Source organism: Scyliorhinus torazame, chromosome 2 (assembly GCF_047496885.1).
Source record: "Scyliorhinus torazame isolate Kashiwa2021f chromosome 2, sScyTor2.1, whole genome shotgun sequence".
In the NCBI taxonomy this organism is placed as follows: Eukaryota; Metazoa; Chordata; class Chondrichthyes; order Carcharhiniformes; family Scyliorhinidae; genus Scyliorhinus; species Scyliorhinus torazame.
In genome coordinates this window covers 110,447,125-110,463,589 of record NC_092708.1, presented here as the reverse complement: position 1 = coordinate 110,463,589, position 16,465 = coordinate 110,447,125, and the positions used below count along the sequence as shown (strand labels likewise).

Genomic DNA, 16,465 nt, shown 5'->3' with positions numbered 1-16,465 from the left:
CTCGGTTCGGGAAAGTTAGGCTTAACTGGGTCCTAAGCCTGTGGCCCATCAGCAGTTCTACTGGTGCCACCACTGTCATCAGGTTCACCGTTGTCTGATAGTTAAAAATGAATTGTGCCAGTTGCGTGTCTATGGAGCCTGTGGTCTGATTCTTTATGCCTCTTTCGAACGTCTGGACCGTTCTTTCTGCCAGGCCGTTAGATGAGGAATGGTATCGGGCAGTTCTGATGTGTCGGATGCTGGTTTGTTTTGCGCATGTGGCAAACTACTTGCTCGTGAACGGCGTCCCATTGTCCGTCACCAAGACCTGAGCAATCCCATGTGTATTGAACGAGCACTCAGCTTCTCCACGGTGGCCCAAGATACCGTTGAGCCCATTTTGTGAACACTTAGCCATTTCAAGTGGGCGTCCTCGATAATAAGGCACATGGACCCATGGACTGCAAAGCCTGCGCGCAGTCACACTCATGGACATCCTGGCCATTTCCAGGGATGAAGGGAGGCTGCTGATGGGAGCTTTTGGTGCTCCTGACACACCAGACAACTGTGTACTATGCTCTATGTCTATGTATGACGACTGCGCAATATCTCATAGCTCCGAGCTTTGAGGCGCCTGGGTGACCACTGTGTAGATCCCTCAGGAACAACTCCTGGCCCTGCAGTGGGATTACCATGCAAGCTCCCAGAATGATGCCATCCTCCACGCTTAGCTCCTGGACTTTCTGGGCATAAGGCTGAAGGGCTACAAGGGGGGGCTCTGCAATTCACCATTTAAAAGCATGTGACAGAGCTTTGCCAGTTTAGGATCCCGCTGAGCCCATCTTTGAACCTGAGCAGCCATCACTGGCAAAGTAGCCACAAAATTGAGGGTTGCTATAACTTCATCTGCCACTGGTGGGGACAGAGAACTCACGGGCAATGGGAAACAAATACCCTCTGTAAATAGTTGTAACAGGACGATACTGTCCAATACTGTACTACCATGTAACTGTTCTATCCTCCCAGGACCAGCCCTGTAAACCCTTACCACCATACGAAGCATCATCCCGCCGGGTTCATTTTTGACAAGGGGTGAATGTGGTAGTATGTATTGGGGGTCATGTGGGACTGGAAGCCCTAATGTCATTGGCTGACAGATCCCGGGTCCTGGTTGGCCGTTGACCTCATGCTCCGCCCTGAAGGTGAAGTATAAGAAGCCGGTGCCTTCCCCCGCAGGCCAGTTTACTATCGGGCTGCTGGGGAACAGACACGCTTAATAAAGCCTCATCGACTTCACTCTATTCGTCTCACGGAGTCTTTGTGCGCTACAGGAGTGTCCAACGGAAACATGTGGGCCACCTCAAGAAGCAGGAGCCCGCACGGCACGACACCAATCGACGACATCAATGCTTCCTCCCTGACAAGAAACACACCTCAGCCAGGAGACCCAACCGGCCATGACCCACCAACCGGACCAGCAGGAAGAAGATGATTCGGTCACGGATATGGATACAGAAGCATCCGTGCAGATAGACGATATTGTGTCCGGGGCCAAGGTTCCAGTGATAGCCCTCTGGAGGTCAGCCAGAAAATGCTGGTCGACAAAACGGTGTACACCGCCAACCCCAGAACTGCCACAGGCAGAAGCTCAGCCTCGGGCAAAGCGACTCAGAAACCCCCACTGATGACAGCAAAGGGGGAACCTTCGGACTTTGGTGGGGGTGGGGGGGCGGGGGGGGGGGGGGGGGGATGTCATAACCCCCACCAGACACAGGGGGAAACCATTATCGATCTCCCTGTGGAGCTCGTGGAGTACGAGCTTCCCAGGTAGGGGGCGGAGGCCAGCCAGCTGGGGCTCATTAGTGCAGAACATAAAAGCCGGCCCAAGCAGGGACCGGGGTATTGGTTGTCCCAACGGGGTCGGTGATTGCCGTGGGCAGAGTATTGTAAATAGTTAAAATAAATCTTTGTTTCCTACCACTGCTTCCTTGGTCATTAAAGAGTACAAGCACACATCATTAAAGGTAGAAACACAAGTTAATAGTCCATAAAAGTATGGCAAACAAGCAGAGACGGAGAGAAGTGAAAATGTGGAACTTGCTATCAGAGTGTGTAATTGAGGTATAAATGCCTTTATAAGAGCTAGATAAGTATATGAGGGATAAGGAAATGTGCTTTGGTGATAGGGTTAGATGAGCAAAGATCTGGGGCGAAATTCTCCATTATCGGCGGAAAGTCCGCCGATCGGCGCAAAAAACGGCGCAAATCCCACTTGCGTCACGTCATAAAAATGGGCCGATAGTCTGCGGCCCGAAATGGGCTAGCAGCGACGTAACGGGATCCGCGCTTGCGCAGTGGTTCACGCCGTGCAGCGTCATACGCGCTGCACGGCGTGACGGCTCATAAGGCCGCGCAGCTCCCCCCCACCCGACCGGAACAGCCGACCGCAACACCCGACTTGATGGCTGGCTGTCGCTCAGCCCCGAGGTTCGAGTCACGCGATGTGGAGGCGCTCCTGGACGCGGTGGAGCAGAGGAGGGACGCCCTGTATCCCGGTCACGGCCGCAGAGTTGCCCCACGCCACAGCCGGCGTCTGTGGAGGGAGGTGGCAGAGGCCGTCACCGCTGTGGCCCTAACACCACGGACAGGCACCCAGTGCCACAAGAAGGTGAACGACCTCGTCAGAGCAGGCAGGGTGAGCCTCCCCCATATCCCCCATATCCCGCCTCCCCCATATCCCCCATATCCCCCCTCCCCCAAATCCCCCATATCCCCCCCTCCCCCATATCCCCCATATCCCCCCTCCCCCATATCCCCCATATTCCCCCCTCCCCCATATCCCCCATATTCCCCCCTCCCCCATATCCCCCCTCCCCCATATCCCCCCTCCCCCATATCCCCCATATCGCCCCTCCCCCATATCCCCCCCTCCCCCATATCCCCCCTCCCCCATATCCCCCATATCCCCCCCTCCCCCATATCCCCCAGATCCCCCCTCCCCCATATCCCCCATATTCCCCCCTCCCCCATATCCCCCATATTCCCCCCTCCCCCATATTACCCCCTCCCCCATATCCCCCATATCCCCCCCTCCCCCATATCCCCCCTCCCCCATATCCCCCCCTCCCCCATATCCCCAAGTGAATCCAGCCCTAACCTTAACCTCTGCAATGCACGCGCAACCGATGGCGTGCATTCATATACCTGCCTAACACTGTTGCCTTTTACCCCTGCCACCACCCCCCCCCCCCCCCAGGAGAAGCGCGCACACAACAATAGGGAGCATGTGAGGACTGGAGGAGGGCCCGCTGATGAGAGGCCACTGACCGTACACGAGGAAAGGGCCCTGGAACTGGCTGGCGGACCTGAGGACCGGGAGGTTGCTGATGCAGAGGTCAGGGCCCCACGAGCAAGTGAGCCACCAACAGCCCGTCCCCATATCCCCCCTCCCCTATATCCCCCTCCCCCGTATCACCTGATCACTGCCTGATGTCTAACCATGCATGCTTCATTGTGTATCGCAGGACCAAACGTCCAGGCACCCATCCCCGCAGATGCAAACCGCCCGCAGGATGCCCCTCGGAGACCACAGGAGACGGAGAGACCCGCACCCTCCAGCATGCGACGCCCGCAGGATGCCCCTCGGAGACCACGGGAGACGGAGAGACCCGGACCCTCCAGCATGCGACGCCCGCAGGATGCCCCTCGCACACCACGGGAGACGGAGAGACCCGGACCCTCCAGCATGCGACGCCCGCAGGATGCCCCTCGGAGACCACGGGAGACGGAGAGACCCGGACCCTCCAGCATGCGACGCCCGCAGGATGCCCCTCGCACACCACGGGAGACGGAGAGACCTGGAGCAACAGGGAGACGACACCCCCGTCACGTGCAGGAGCGACCACCCAGCTATGAGGGGGGCAGCCACAGGCCCCCGTCACATCCGAGCCAGGACACCACTACCCAGGACACCACTATCCAGGACACCCCTACCCGGGACACCACTACCCAGGACACCCCTACCCGGGACACCACTACCCGGGACACCACTACCCGGGACAGCACTACCCGGGACAGCACTACCCAGGACACCCCTACCCGGGAAGACGAAATACCGGACAGTGACTCAGAGTGGATGGGTGGAGACGAACCCCCACCCCAAAGTGCCATGGACTCAGAGTGGGACGAAGAGCACGACACAACGCCACTGCTGTCACCAACACCCTCCACCATCGCAGAAACACTCACCACGGTTGGGCACTTTAGTGATGAGGCGTCTGGTACACTCACTGGTGCGCACAACACAGCCGTCCCGGTACAGCAGGTGGAGGTAGGAGCAGCAGAGGGACCGGGCGGTCGGAGGGCAGTCCAGGCCAAGCGAACATCTGCCGCCCAGGTGGATCCCGGGTTCCTGCAGTTACCACACCCACACATAGATCCGATGCAACCACCGACACGGAGACGAGCGAATAGGGTGACGGGTGGCTTGCGGCGGCTGCGGTCCAGGAGCTGGGAGTGGTCCCGGTCATGCGTGCCACCCAGGCTGACACCGCACGGGTGGCGTCCGCGGTGGAGGCAATGGGTGCGACGGTGTCAGACATGGGGAACGGTTTGCGAGGCCTGGGGCCTTCCGTGCAGGCGGCGTCTGTGGCCCAGGAAATGGCTGCCCTCTCACAGGAGGCCATGAGCCAGTGCCAGCGCCAGATGGCAGAGGCGCTCAACGCCATGGCCCAGTCTCAGCAGGCCATGGCCCAGTCTCAGCAGGCCATGGCCCAGTCTCAGCAGGCCATAGCCCAGTCTCTGCAGGCCATGGCCCAGTCTCAGCAGGCCATAGCCCAGTCTCTGCAGGCCATGGCCCAGTCTCTGCAGGCCATGGCCCAGTCTCAGCAGGCCATCGCTGAGGGCATCGGCGCCAGTGGCCATGTGCGAGCTGGCGTCGCACTGTCGCAGACAGGGTTCGACAACCCCCTGGGCTCCATGGCTGCAAACCTGCAGACCCCTGTCGATACCAGCACGGGCCTCCAGGACTGGCAGCGCCAGATGTCGGGGGCGCGTCGGATGGCCAGTCCGTTCGCATCCCCCACCCATGTAGAGGCCTGGGGGCCATCGGGCACCCCGAGGGAGGAGGAGGTGGTGTGGTCCATCCCGGCTCCCTCTGTAGGGGAGGTCCCGGTACACCGCGACACCTCGGACTCCCCCCCTTCCGTCCCAGGTGCATCGGGTGGGCAACGGGCAGGACAGGCTGGCAGCTCGCCATCCCAGTCGCCCGGGCCGCAGCCTGGCCCATCTAGGCCAGGACGCCCCAGGAAACGGCCGCCAAAGGGATCCAGTGTCAGAGGGCAGGAATCACAGGAGTCCACCTCCAGTTCTGCTGTACCGTCTGGGGAACCACGTAGACGTAGTCAAAGGGCCCGTAAGGCCAAACAATTAGACACTGAGTAAGTTGGCACGGGTGCAGGGCACAGATGAGTTTTAGGGGCTAGGGCACGTGCATGAACTCCTTTGGTTATTAAAGTCAATGTTACACCTACCGAAGCTGCCTTTGTGCTCTGTCCAAAGTGTGCGGGGGTGTCATGTACGTTGAGCGCAAGTGTGTGTGTGAGGGGTGGTCTTACCTCTGCCCCAGGTGAGTCTGCCCCCTTCCACCTGGGCCGCCATCAACATCCCCCGGGCAGAGGACGGGACCGTGCGCTGCAGTGTCACAGCCGCATGCAGGGATGGTCCGGGTGGATGGTGGTACTGTGGCCATGGGTCAGACATAGTCCAACGATGTAGAGCCAGGAGCTCATCGGAGGCGGGTTGTCATCATTCTCCATGGCCTGCGATAGACACGCGTCCACCCGCAACTGGGTGAGCCCGGCCCGTTGTGCCGCCGGTGGATCGGCAATTGGGGGTGGGGGGGTGGTGTGCATGCGGGTGGGGTGTGTGGGGTTGGGGAGGGGGGTGAGGGTGCTGGGTGGGTGGATGGGTGGGGGGTGTGGGTGGTCGGCTGTTGTCATGGTGTGCGGTCTGTGGCCATACTACCCGATTCCCACGCCCATCTAGTCAGTGAAGCGGGCGTCTATCAGTCTGCCCCGTGCCCGCTGGGCCAGCCGGTAACGGTGGACAGCCACCCGCCTGTGTCTACCCCGTCTGCCCTGACCATTGCCCCCATCCCCCTCATCTGGGGAGGACTGGGCCTCTTCCTGCTGCTCCTCCACTCCGCCCTCCTCTGCCTGCGGCACATCGCCCCTCTGCTGGGCTATGTTGTGCAGGACGCAGCACACCACAATGATGCGGCCGACCCTATCTGACCGATACTGGAGGGCGCCCCCAGAGAGGTCCAGGCACCTGAAACGCATCTTCAGCACGCCAAAGCACCTCTCGATCACTCCCCTTGTCGCTACATGGGCATCATTGTAGCGGTTCTCCACCTCATTGCGTGGCCTCCGTATAGGCGTCATCAGCCACGATCGCAATGGGTAGCCCCTGTCGCCCAGCAACCAGCCCCTCAGCCGGGGATGGCGTCCCTCGTACATGCCGGGGATGGATGACCGCGACAACACGAATGAGTCGTGTACACTGCCTGGGTGACGGGCGCAGACGTGCAGGATCATCATGCGGTGGTCGCAGACCACCTGTACGTTCATTGAATAGGTCCCCTTCCTATTAGTGAACACGGCCCTGTTCTCTGCAGGTGGCCGCACGGCGACGTGCATCCCATCGATCGCGCCCTGGACCATGGGGAACCCGGCAACGGCAGAGAAGCCCACGGCCCGGGCATCTTGGCTGGCCCGGTCCACGGGGAAGCAGATGTAGCGGTGCGCCATGGCATAAAGGGCATCTGTCACTGCCCGGATGCACCGATGCACCGATGTCTGCGATATGCCGGACAGGTCCCCACTCGGTGCCTGGAATGACCCCGTTGCATAAAAGTTCAGGGCCACCGTAACCTTGACGGACACGGGGAGAGGGTGTCCCCCGCCAGTGCCACGCGGTGACAGGTGTGCCAGCAGGTGGCAGATGTGTGCCACGGTTTCCCGGCTCATCCGGAGTCTCCTCCTGCATTCCCGGTCCGTGAGGTCCTGGTATGACTGCCGGGGCCGGTACACACGGGGCGCCCTCGGGTGCCTCCGTTGCCGTGGGGCCGCGACGTCCTCCTCCCCCTCCTCGTCCTGTCGGTCAGGTGTCCCTCCAGCCTGGGCGGCTGCCGCCTGCCCCTCTGCGGCAGCCTGCGTCGCCTCTCTGGCACGCTCCTCCTCCTCCTCCTCCTCCTCCTCCTCATCCAGGGCAACATAGACATGAGCGGCTGTCACCACGGCGGCCAACATCGCTGGATGGTCTGAAAACATGACGGCCTGGTGGGGGGGAGGGGAACGACGACATGTCATCATTGCCCATATTCCCTCCTCCCCCCAGCCAGGTGGCATGGACCGCATGGGTCCAACTGTTGGAGGCTGGCACCTGGCCAGGTGGACCAACTCATTTGCCCTCCCATCACCCACCCCGGCACGGACCCCCCCCCAACCCCCAACCTCCACCCCGGCACGGACCCCCTCCCCAACCTCCACCCCGGCACGGACCCCCTCCCCAACCTCCACCCCAGCACGGACCCCCTCCCCAACCTCCACCCCAGCACGGACCCCCCCCCAACCCCCAACCTCCACCCCGGCACGGACCCCCCCCCCAACCTCCACCCCGGCACGGACCCCCCCCCAACCCCCAACCTCCACCCCGGCACGGACCCCCCCCCCCCCCAACCTCCACCCCGGCACGGACCCCCCCCCAACCCCCAACCTCCACCCCGGCACGGACCCCCCCCCCAACCTCCACCCCGGCACGGACCCCCCCCCCAACCTCCACACCGGCACGGACCCCCTCCCCAACCTCCACCCCGGCACGGAACCCCCCCCCAACCTCCACCCCGGCACGGACCCCAACCCCCAACCTCCACCCCGGCACGGACCCCCCCCCAACCCCCAACCTCCACCCCGGCACGGACCCCAACCCCCAACCTCCACCCCAGCACGGACCCCCCCCCCAACCCCCAACCTCCACCCCGGCACGGACCCCCCCCCCAACCTCCACCCCGGCACGGACCCCCCCGCAACCCCCAACCTCCACCCCGGCACGGACCCCAACCCCCAACCTCCACCCCGGCACGGACCCCCTCCCGGCACTCCCCCGGAGCCCAGCCTACTCTAACCACCCCCCCCCCCCCCACCGCACACACACACACACAAGCCGAGACACACCTCTCCTCACGCAATCAGTCTGCGGCCACGCCATTTCCTGCCCAGAGCCAACCCCCCAGGCCGTCACTCACCTCCTCGCTGGTCGGCGTGAGCCTGGAGCACAGGGTCACGCCGATGAAAAGGAGGTTTGATTCACGTCGACGTGAACGGTCATCACGTCGACGGGACTTCGGCCCATCCGGAAGGGAGAATATCGGCAGGCCGAAAATCGGCTGCCTTGCGCAGACCCGTGACATTCTCCGCGGCAGCGGCGCCATTAACGCCCCGCCGACTTTTCTCCCTTCGGAGACTTCGGCGGGGGCGGGATTCACGGCGGCCAACGGCCATTCTCCGACCCGGCGGGGGGTCGGAGAATGACGCCCGAGATGAGGGTTTTGTGGAACGGTTGAGGACTCGTTGGAGTTTAGAAGGATGAGGGGGAATCTTATTGAAACTTACAGGATACTGCGAGGCCTGGATAGAGTGGACGTGGAGAGGATGTTTCCACTTGTAGGAAAATCTAGAACCAGAGACAACAATCTCAGACTAAAGGGACGATCCTTTAAAACTGAGATGAGGAGGAATTTCTTCAGCCAGTGGGTGGCGAATCTGTGGAACTCTTTGCCGCAGAAGTCTGTGGAGGCCAAATCACTGAGTGTCTTTAAGACAGAGATAGATAGGTTCTTGATTAATAAGGGGATCAGGGGTTACGGGGAGAAGGCAGGAGAATGGGGATGGGAAAAATATCAGCCACGATTGAATGGCGAAGCCGAGTGGCCTAATTCTGCTTATTTTTTATGGTCTTATGGGGCGGGATTCTCCCCGACCTGGCGGGGTGGGGGGTTCCGGCATAATGGAGAGCCGGGAACCACTCCGGCGTCGGGCCGCCCCAAAGGTGAATGAAATGAAATGAAAATGAGATGAAAAAATGAAATGAAATGAAAATGAAAATCACTTATTCTCACAAGTAGGCTTCAAATAAAGTTACTGTGAAAAGCCCCTAGTCGCCACATTCCGGCGCCTGTTCGGGGAGGCTGTTACGGAAGTCTCCGCACCTTTAGGGGCCAAGCCCTCACTTTGAGGGGCTAGGCCCGCGCCGGAGTGGTTTCCGCTCCGCCGCCTGGCGGGAAAGGTCTTTGGCGCCACGCCAGCCAGCGCCGAAAGGTCTTCGCCGGGCGACGCATGCGCGGGAGCGTCAGCGGATGCTGACGTCATCCCCGCACATGCGCTGGGGAGGGGGTCTCTTCCGCCTCCGCCATAGTGATGACCATGGTGAAGGCGAAGAAAAAGAGTGCCCCCCATGGCACAGACCTGCCCGTGGATCAATGGGCCCCAATCGCGGGCCAGGACACCGTGGGGGCACCCCCTGGGGCCAGATCGCCCCCCCCAGGACCCCGGAGCCTGTCCGCGCCACCTTGTCCCGCTGGTCAAAAGGAGGTTTAATCCACGCTGGCGGGAGAGGGTTGACAGTGGCGGGACTTCGGCCCATCGCGGGCCGGAGAATCGCCCGGGGTGGGCCCGCCGACCGGCGCCGCGCGATTCCTGCCCTCGCCGAATCTCTGGTGGCGGAGAATTCGGGACACGGCGGGGGCGAGATTCACGCTAGCCCCCGGCGATTCTCCGACCCGGTGGGGGTTTGGAGAATCGCGCCCCAGGGGCGTCATTCTCCGACCCCCCGCCGGGTCGGAGAATGGCCGTTGGCCGCCGTGAATCCCACCCCCGCCCCCGCCGAAGTCTCCGCTCCCGGAGATTGGGCGGGGGCGGGAATCCGGCCGCGCCGGTTGGCGGGACCCCACGCTGGATTCTCCGGCCCGGATGGGCCGAAGTCCCGCCCAGAAATTGCCTGTCCCGCCGGCGTAAATCAAACCTGGTATTTACCGGCGGAACCAGGCGGCGTGGGCGGGCTCCGGGGTCCTGGGGGGGGGCACGGGGCGATCTGACCCCGGGGGGTGCCCCCACGGTGGCCTGGCCCGCGATCGGGGCCCACCGATCCGCGGGCGGGCCTGTGTCGTGGGGGCACTCTTTCCCTTCCGCCTCCGCCACGGTCTCCACCATGGCGGAGGCGGAAGAGACTCTCCCCACTGCGCATGCGCGGGAAACTGACAGCGGCCGCTGACGCTCCCGCGCATGCGCCGGGAAATTGACAGCGGCCGCTGACGCTCCCACGCATGCGCCGCATTTCCGCGCCAGCTGGTGGGGAAACAAACGCCATTTCCGCCAGCTGGCGGGGCGGAAATCCCTCCGGCGTCGGCCGAGCCCCTCAATGTTGGGGCTAGGCCGCCAAAGATGCGGAGCATTCCGCACCTTTGGGCCGGCGCGATGCCCATCTGATTGGCGCCGTCTTTGGCGCCAGTCGGCGGACATCCCGCTGTTGGGGGAGAATTTCGCCCCAGGTCTTCTAAATATTTTGAGTTTATTAGCAACTCCACAGTACAAAAAGAACACAGCCAAATACAAAATAATCAGCAATACGCTAAGAACATCCACAATACATTAAACACAGAAATCAATAAGAAAATAAAACCACCAGCTGACAAGCCAGCATACGGCCACCTCCTGCCCCCGTCCTTGCCCCAGCAGTAGCCCCGCATCAGTAGCAAGGCACCCAATCGAGCAGCACAGACCACCGGCAAAGGACACATCGATGCGGGGGTTGTGTGGAGCATAAAAACCAGTATAGACTGAATGAGACAAATGACCTGTTAATGATATGTGAATTGTATTATTTAAGGTTTAAGGATAAACAAGTGGAAGACATTGATTAAGTACTTTGAGAACATAAAAAGAGAGACTATGTTTGTGCCTGGATGTCCTTGGAGCGGGAGCATGCAGTGCTCACTGGTATACTTGAGACCTTCCGTGACTGGGCAAAACAGGGACTGGAGTGCATCGTCAGCCAAGGGAATACTATTTTGATTTGATTCTTTTGAATTTGTTTTTGGTTAGAGTGCCCCTTTAAGGCGTTGTCAATTTAGCTAGTTTATTTGTTTAAGAGCATATGAAGAGAAACTTCTAGGACACTGGGTGGTGATTAGGGGGAGGCAGGTGTTGGAATGTTCAATTCTGTAAAAAGAAAATCTTGCATTCAGTAAAAGATTGGCATCTGTTTTTCCTATTTCACCATCTGGCTATTTAACATGGCCTGTTTGTGCTGTAATTTGAAGTAGTTCCATCCAATTAGTTAGACTCATTTTTACAGCACTGCTGAGGCATTGAACAGTCAAAGACAAGAGGCTCAAAGATTTCTAAAATATCACCCTCCATCCTCATCCAATTGTTCAGAACAAGCTGGCAGAGCTCACTGTGTCTCCACAAGCAGCTCAACCAAGGAAGGCTTTCCTTTTGGGTGGCATGCCTTAGTCGTAAACCTCAGATATATCCTGGGACGGGATATAGTGTGAAGTGATCCGAGATGTAAGGTGTACTGCGGAGCCAGAACAAGGCAAAGTGTCCTTCTAGAACCATGTTAGAAGTAAAACAAAAAGTATCCATTATTTCAGTGGTTACCACAGGTTAGGCTGCATCTACAACCAGAAAACCTCAGCAAAGCAGACCTGGGCTAATGACTAAAATAGGTCATTAAACAAGACATTTGGAGGTACCTGGGTGTTCAAGTAGCAAGAGACTGGGTTCAGCTTCACAAATTAAATTTGGGCAGGTTGATAGAGCAAGTGAAAGGGGACCTCCAAAGATGGGATGTGTTCCCGCTGTCATTGGCGGGGAGGGTACAGACTGTGAAAATGACAGTCCTCCTGGGATTGTTATTCGTTTTTCAGTGCCTTCCAATTTTCATCCCTAAGGCATTGTTTAGGAAGATGAATGCGGCGATCTCGGGTTTTATATGGTCCGGGAAAGCCCCGCGGGTGAAGGAGGTCCTACTCGAGCAGGGGTGCTGGGAGCGGGGGTGGGTGGGGGGGGGGGGGGGGGGGGGTTGGCCCTTTCGAACTTCATTAATTATTACTGGGAGGCTAATATATCGATGGTTATGAAGTGGGTACTGAGGGGGAGGAGTCAGTGTGGGAGCCAGTGGAGGCGGCATCTTGCAAGGGGACGTGTCTGAAGACTTTGTTAACGACACCTCTGCCGTTCTTACCGGCTCGGTACTCCACAAGCCCAGTGGTAATGGCAGCCCTGAGAGTGTGGGGGCAATGGAGGCAGCACATGGGACTGGAGGGGGCATCGGTGTGGTCACCGATCTGTGACATTCACCGGGTCGCTCCGGGGCGGTTGGACGGGGGCTTCAGGAGGTGGCAGCTGTAGGGATTGAGAGATTTGGAGATCTCTTCATTGAGGAGAGTTTCCCGAGCCTGGAGAAGCTAGAGGAGGAGGTTGAGTTGCCAAGGGGGAATGGGTTCCGGCACTTACAAGTGCAGGAATTTGTCCGAAGGAAGGTTCCAGGCTTTCCTTGCCTCCCACTAAGGGGACTACAGGATAAGGTGATGTCAAAAACAGGGGCTGGGGAGGGGAGGTCTCGGAAATATATAAGGAACTGATGGAGTGGGAAAGGGTTCCAATAGGGGGGATGGAGAGGAGTTGGGAGGGGAGTTGGAAGTCGGGTTATGGGAGGAGGCACTGAGGAGAGCCTATATATCCTCGCCGTGCACCAGGCTTAGCCTGATCTAATTCAAGGTGGTCCACAGGGCTCATATGACTGTGACCCGGATGAGTAGGATTTTTGAGGAGGCAGAGGACAGGTGTGAGCGGTGTGGGGGTAGTCCTGCGAACCATGTACATATATTTTGGGCGTGTCCGAGGCTTAGGGGATTTTGGCAGGGATTTTCAGATGTCATGTCCGAGGTTCTGGAAGGGAGGGTGACTCGGAGTCCAGAGGTGGCAATATTTGTCAGAAGTTCCGGGAGCCCAGGGGGGGTGGAGAGAGGCCGACGTTTTGGCCTTTGCCTTCCTGGTGGTCCGGAGACAGATTTTGTTGGGATGAAGGGACTCAGAGCCTCCAAAGTCGGGAGTTTGGGTCAGTGACATGGCAGGGTTTCTTAGGCTAGAAAGAGTTTGCTTTAAGGGGTTCACTACAGGTGTTCGCTCAGAGGTGGCAGCCGTTCATCGACTTCTTCAAGGAAAATTAACTGTCAGCAGGGGGGTGAGGGGGAAGAGGAGGCATCGAAATGATGAATAAGGTAGGGAATCTAATGTATGGGTAGTTAGAATCTATGCTTGGGCAGGGGGGGGAGGGTGGTTGGGTAGGTTATTGTGGGGTGTTTGTGTGTGTTGGATCTTTTTGTTTAAAATGTTAAAATTATAAATGCCTCAATAAAATATTTTCTAAAAAAACCAGACATTTGAAAGGGATTAATAGCTGATGTGGACAAGCTCCCCATCAGGTTGAAAGGTGGCCTGATTTCAAACCGCTTTGGAGAACAAACCTTTGTGCCCCTGAAGTCAATCCTTTCGCCCTTTGGTCTCCACCTATGAAACAGGTGTAACAAGAATAATAATAATCTTTATTGTCACAAGTAGGCTTACCTTAACACTGCAATGAAGTTACTGTGAAAAGCTCCTAGTCGCCACATTCCGGCGCCTGTTCGGCTATACAGAGGGAGAATTCAGAATGTCCAAATTACCTACCATTCCTCTCGCATCTAAGTGGTATAAAGTAATAAAGTAAACGTGAAGCAAACTAAACTTCTCTTTAACAGTTGGATCAACCACCTGCTACTTCCATTGTAATTAATGAACCTTTGCCGAAAGTAAGAGCTTGTTGGTCAACTTAACTTTTTGAAAGAGGTCAAAGTCCTTTCAGATTTTGGCTACAAGAGTAGATATCAATTAATTGACTGAACCGTTTATTTTTGACAGTCTTTCCCTTATAAAATTCGAGAGCTCATGACTGTCTCCTGACATGCCTTATAATAAACATCAAAAGTCAACTGAAGTCTCAGTCAAGCAGAAAATACAAGGAATAGGCAGCATGTAGAATTAGGTTTATTCGCAGAAGCTTCAATTTCCCTTGATTAGACGGACTAATAATGCCTGAGCTGTATATTCAGAATTATAGCTTGTTTTATTTTTAGCTGCCTTTAGTACTGACTGGAGGAAAGAGCTTAAAATTTGTGTCTTGCTTCACATCCTCCAAAGAAGAAAACTGCTTGGGATTCAAGCCCTTGAGTCATATTGTTTGACCCGAAGCCATTAAAACCCTTTGAAAGAATTCAATGAGGAAAAAAAGTTAAGCCAATAAAACGAGTTCTGTGCAGCTTCCTGGAATGGGACCTTTCTATGCTGCAGAGAAATCTGGGTTCTCAGCCTTGCATTAATCCACTGTGGCATGAAATGAAAATGAAATGAAAATCGCTTATTGCCACTAGTAGGCTTCAACTGAAGTTACTGTGAAAAGCCCCTAGTTGCCACATTCCGGCACCTGTTCGGGGAGGCTGGTACGGGCATATCTTCTTGTGATCACAGAATGGCCTGATAGAAATTATTTAACTGAGGCACTGCTGTTAAATTTGATCCATTTTGCAACCCAGGCTTCACAGAGGCGCAATACGAAGCAGCTGGCATTAAAAGGACGCCCTGCTACAGCTCACGGTTTTGGGAACGCAGGACATTTATCTGTGCCCGCATTGAACCGGCTGACAGTCAGACTCTGGGGGTGAGATCTGCCAGCGTAGGGACTGACAAAACTGACTGACATAGGGACTGACTGGGGCAGCATGGTAGCACAAGTGGAGGGGCAGCACGGTAGCACAAGTGGATATCACTGTGGCTTCACAGCGCCAGGGTCCCAGGTTCGATTCCCGACTTGGGTCACTGTACAGAGTCTGCATGTTCTCCCTGTGTCTGCGAGAGTTTCCTCCGGGTGCTCTGGATTCCTCCCACAGTCCAAAAACATGCAGGTTAGCTGTATTGGCCATGATAAATTGCCCTCAGTGACCAAAAAGGTTAGGAGGGGTTATTGGGTTACGGGGATAGTGTGGAAGTGAGGGCTTAAGTGGGTCGGTGCAGGCTCGATGGGCTGAATGGCCTCCTTCTGAACTGTATGTTCTACGTTCTAAAAGTCACATATTTCCTGGGCTGTTTTCTGAGCAGCCTCCAGCAGTTCCTATAAGGATCACCAGTCGGGTTCTTCTGCACTCGATACGTGGGGTGGAACATGTGGAATGCACACTTCTATAATTTCTAACTCAAAATTACAATTCTGATTCTTTGTACATTATGTGACTCGAATTTACATCACACAGATGATTCTGAAAGAGGCAGGCATTCAGGCCAGGAATCCTGGGCCCCTTTTCTAAGTTGGCAGTATAGGAGCTCCAGAATGAAAGGGTGGTACAGCCCTCAAACCTCCATTTATTCCATGTAGGGACCCTCAAAATCAGCCTTTCTGTAACTCTTTAATGAATCAATGCAAATCTAAACAAGGTTGTATGAGCAAAACCATTAACATTGAATGAAGTGGTGGAGTACATTGAAAACTGTTTGGTGTTTCTTCCATTTAAATTTTGTAACATCTTGCTGTGGACTTTTTCCTTTTTCTCTACACAGACAGACCTGAACCACCTGCTGGAAAACCATGCTCTTCTGACATCCGTAGTTCTACCCTGACTCTGTCATGGTACGGTCCGACGTATGATGGTGGGAGTGTTGTTCAATCTTACAATGTGGAAACTTGGAATTCAGTGGAGGCTCAATGGACAGATCTTACCACCTGCCGCAGCACATCCTGCAGTGTGTGTGACTTAACTCCTGACAAAGAGTACAAATTCCGTGTCCGAGCTGTTAATGTCTATGGAACCAGTGAGCCAAGTCAAGAATCTGATTTGGTCAGAGTGGGAGATAAAGAAGGTTAGTTCTATCTAAAGGAAATAAAATAATCCGCACAAAACCTTCTCCCTTAATGGCTACATACCTGGCACATGTGTACATTTTAAATGTTTTAAAGATTTTCCATTATCGTCCTTTGTTCCATACTGTGAAATAGTATTTCTTTTTCCTGGACTTTTATATCATGTTGGTCTCCAAATGCTGCAATGTGCTGAGAAAGGTTGTGCACAAAGTTAGGAGGTTTAATCTGTATGAAAGGAAATCTTGTTTGTTATTTCACAAAAATGCAAGCTCTTAATTTAAACCATATGCTCCCACTCATAGTTATGCTACTACATTGAAGCTGACAGCCAAAAAGAAGCCAAAATACCATTTGATGTTTAAACTGTGGACTGAAATCAAGGAAGTTCGTGCAAATTTGATGGTATTCCAGAGGTTTTTAGCACCGTTTTATAAAATGCTCCAACAGAAGTTAAGCATTTATTAGGGGCCAA

The 16,465-nt window shown here is 56.2% G+C and overlaps 1 protein-coding gene across 6 annotated transcripts in view; it reads left to right on the top strand.

Moving 5' to 3' along the window:
* The window catches only part of LOC140390388 (myosin light chain kinase, smooth muscle-like), a 612,875-nt gene that overhangs the window by 499,524 nt on the left and 96,886 nt on the right, over positions 1 to 16,465 (top strand). For all 6 annotated transcript variants that reach the window (XM_072475553.1, XM_072475527.1, XM_072475536.1 and 3 more), the window contains one exon: positions 15,693 to 15,992. In XM_072475553.1, coding sequence (XP_072331654.1) covers positions 15,693 to 15,992 — 300 coding nt within the window. The remainder of the gene's footprint in view (positions 1 to 15,692; positions 15,993 to 16,465) is intronic.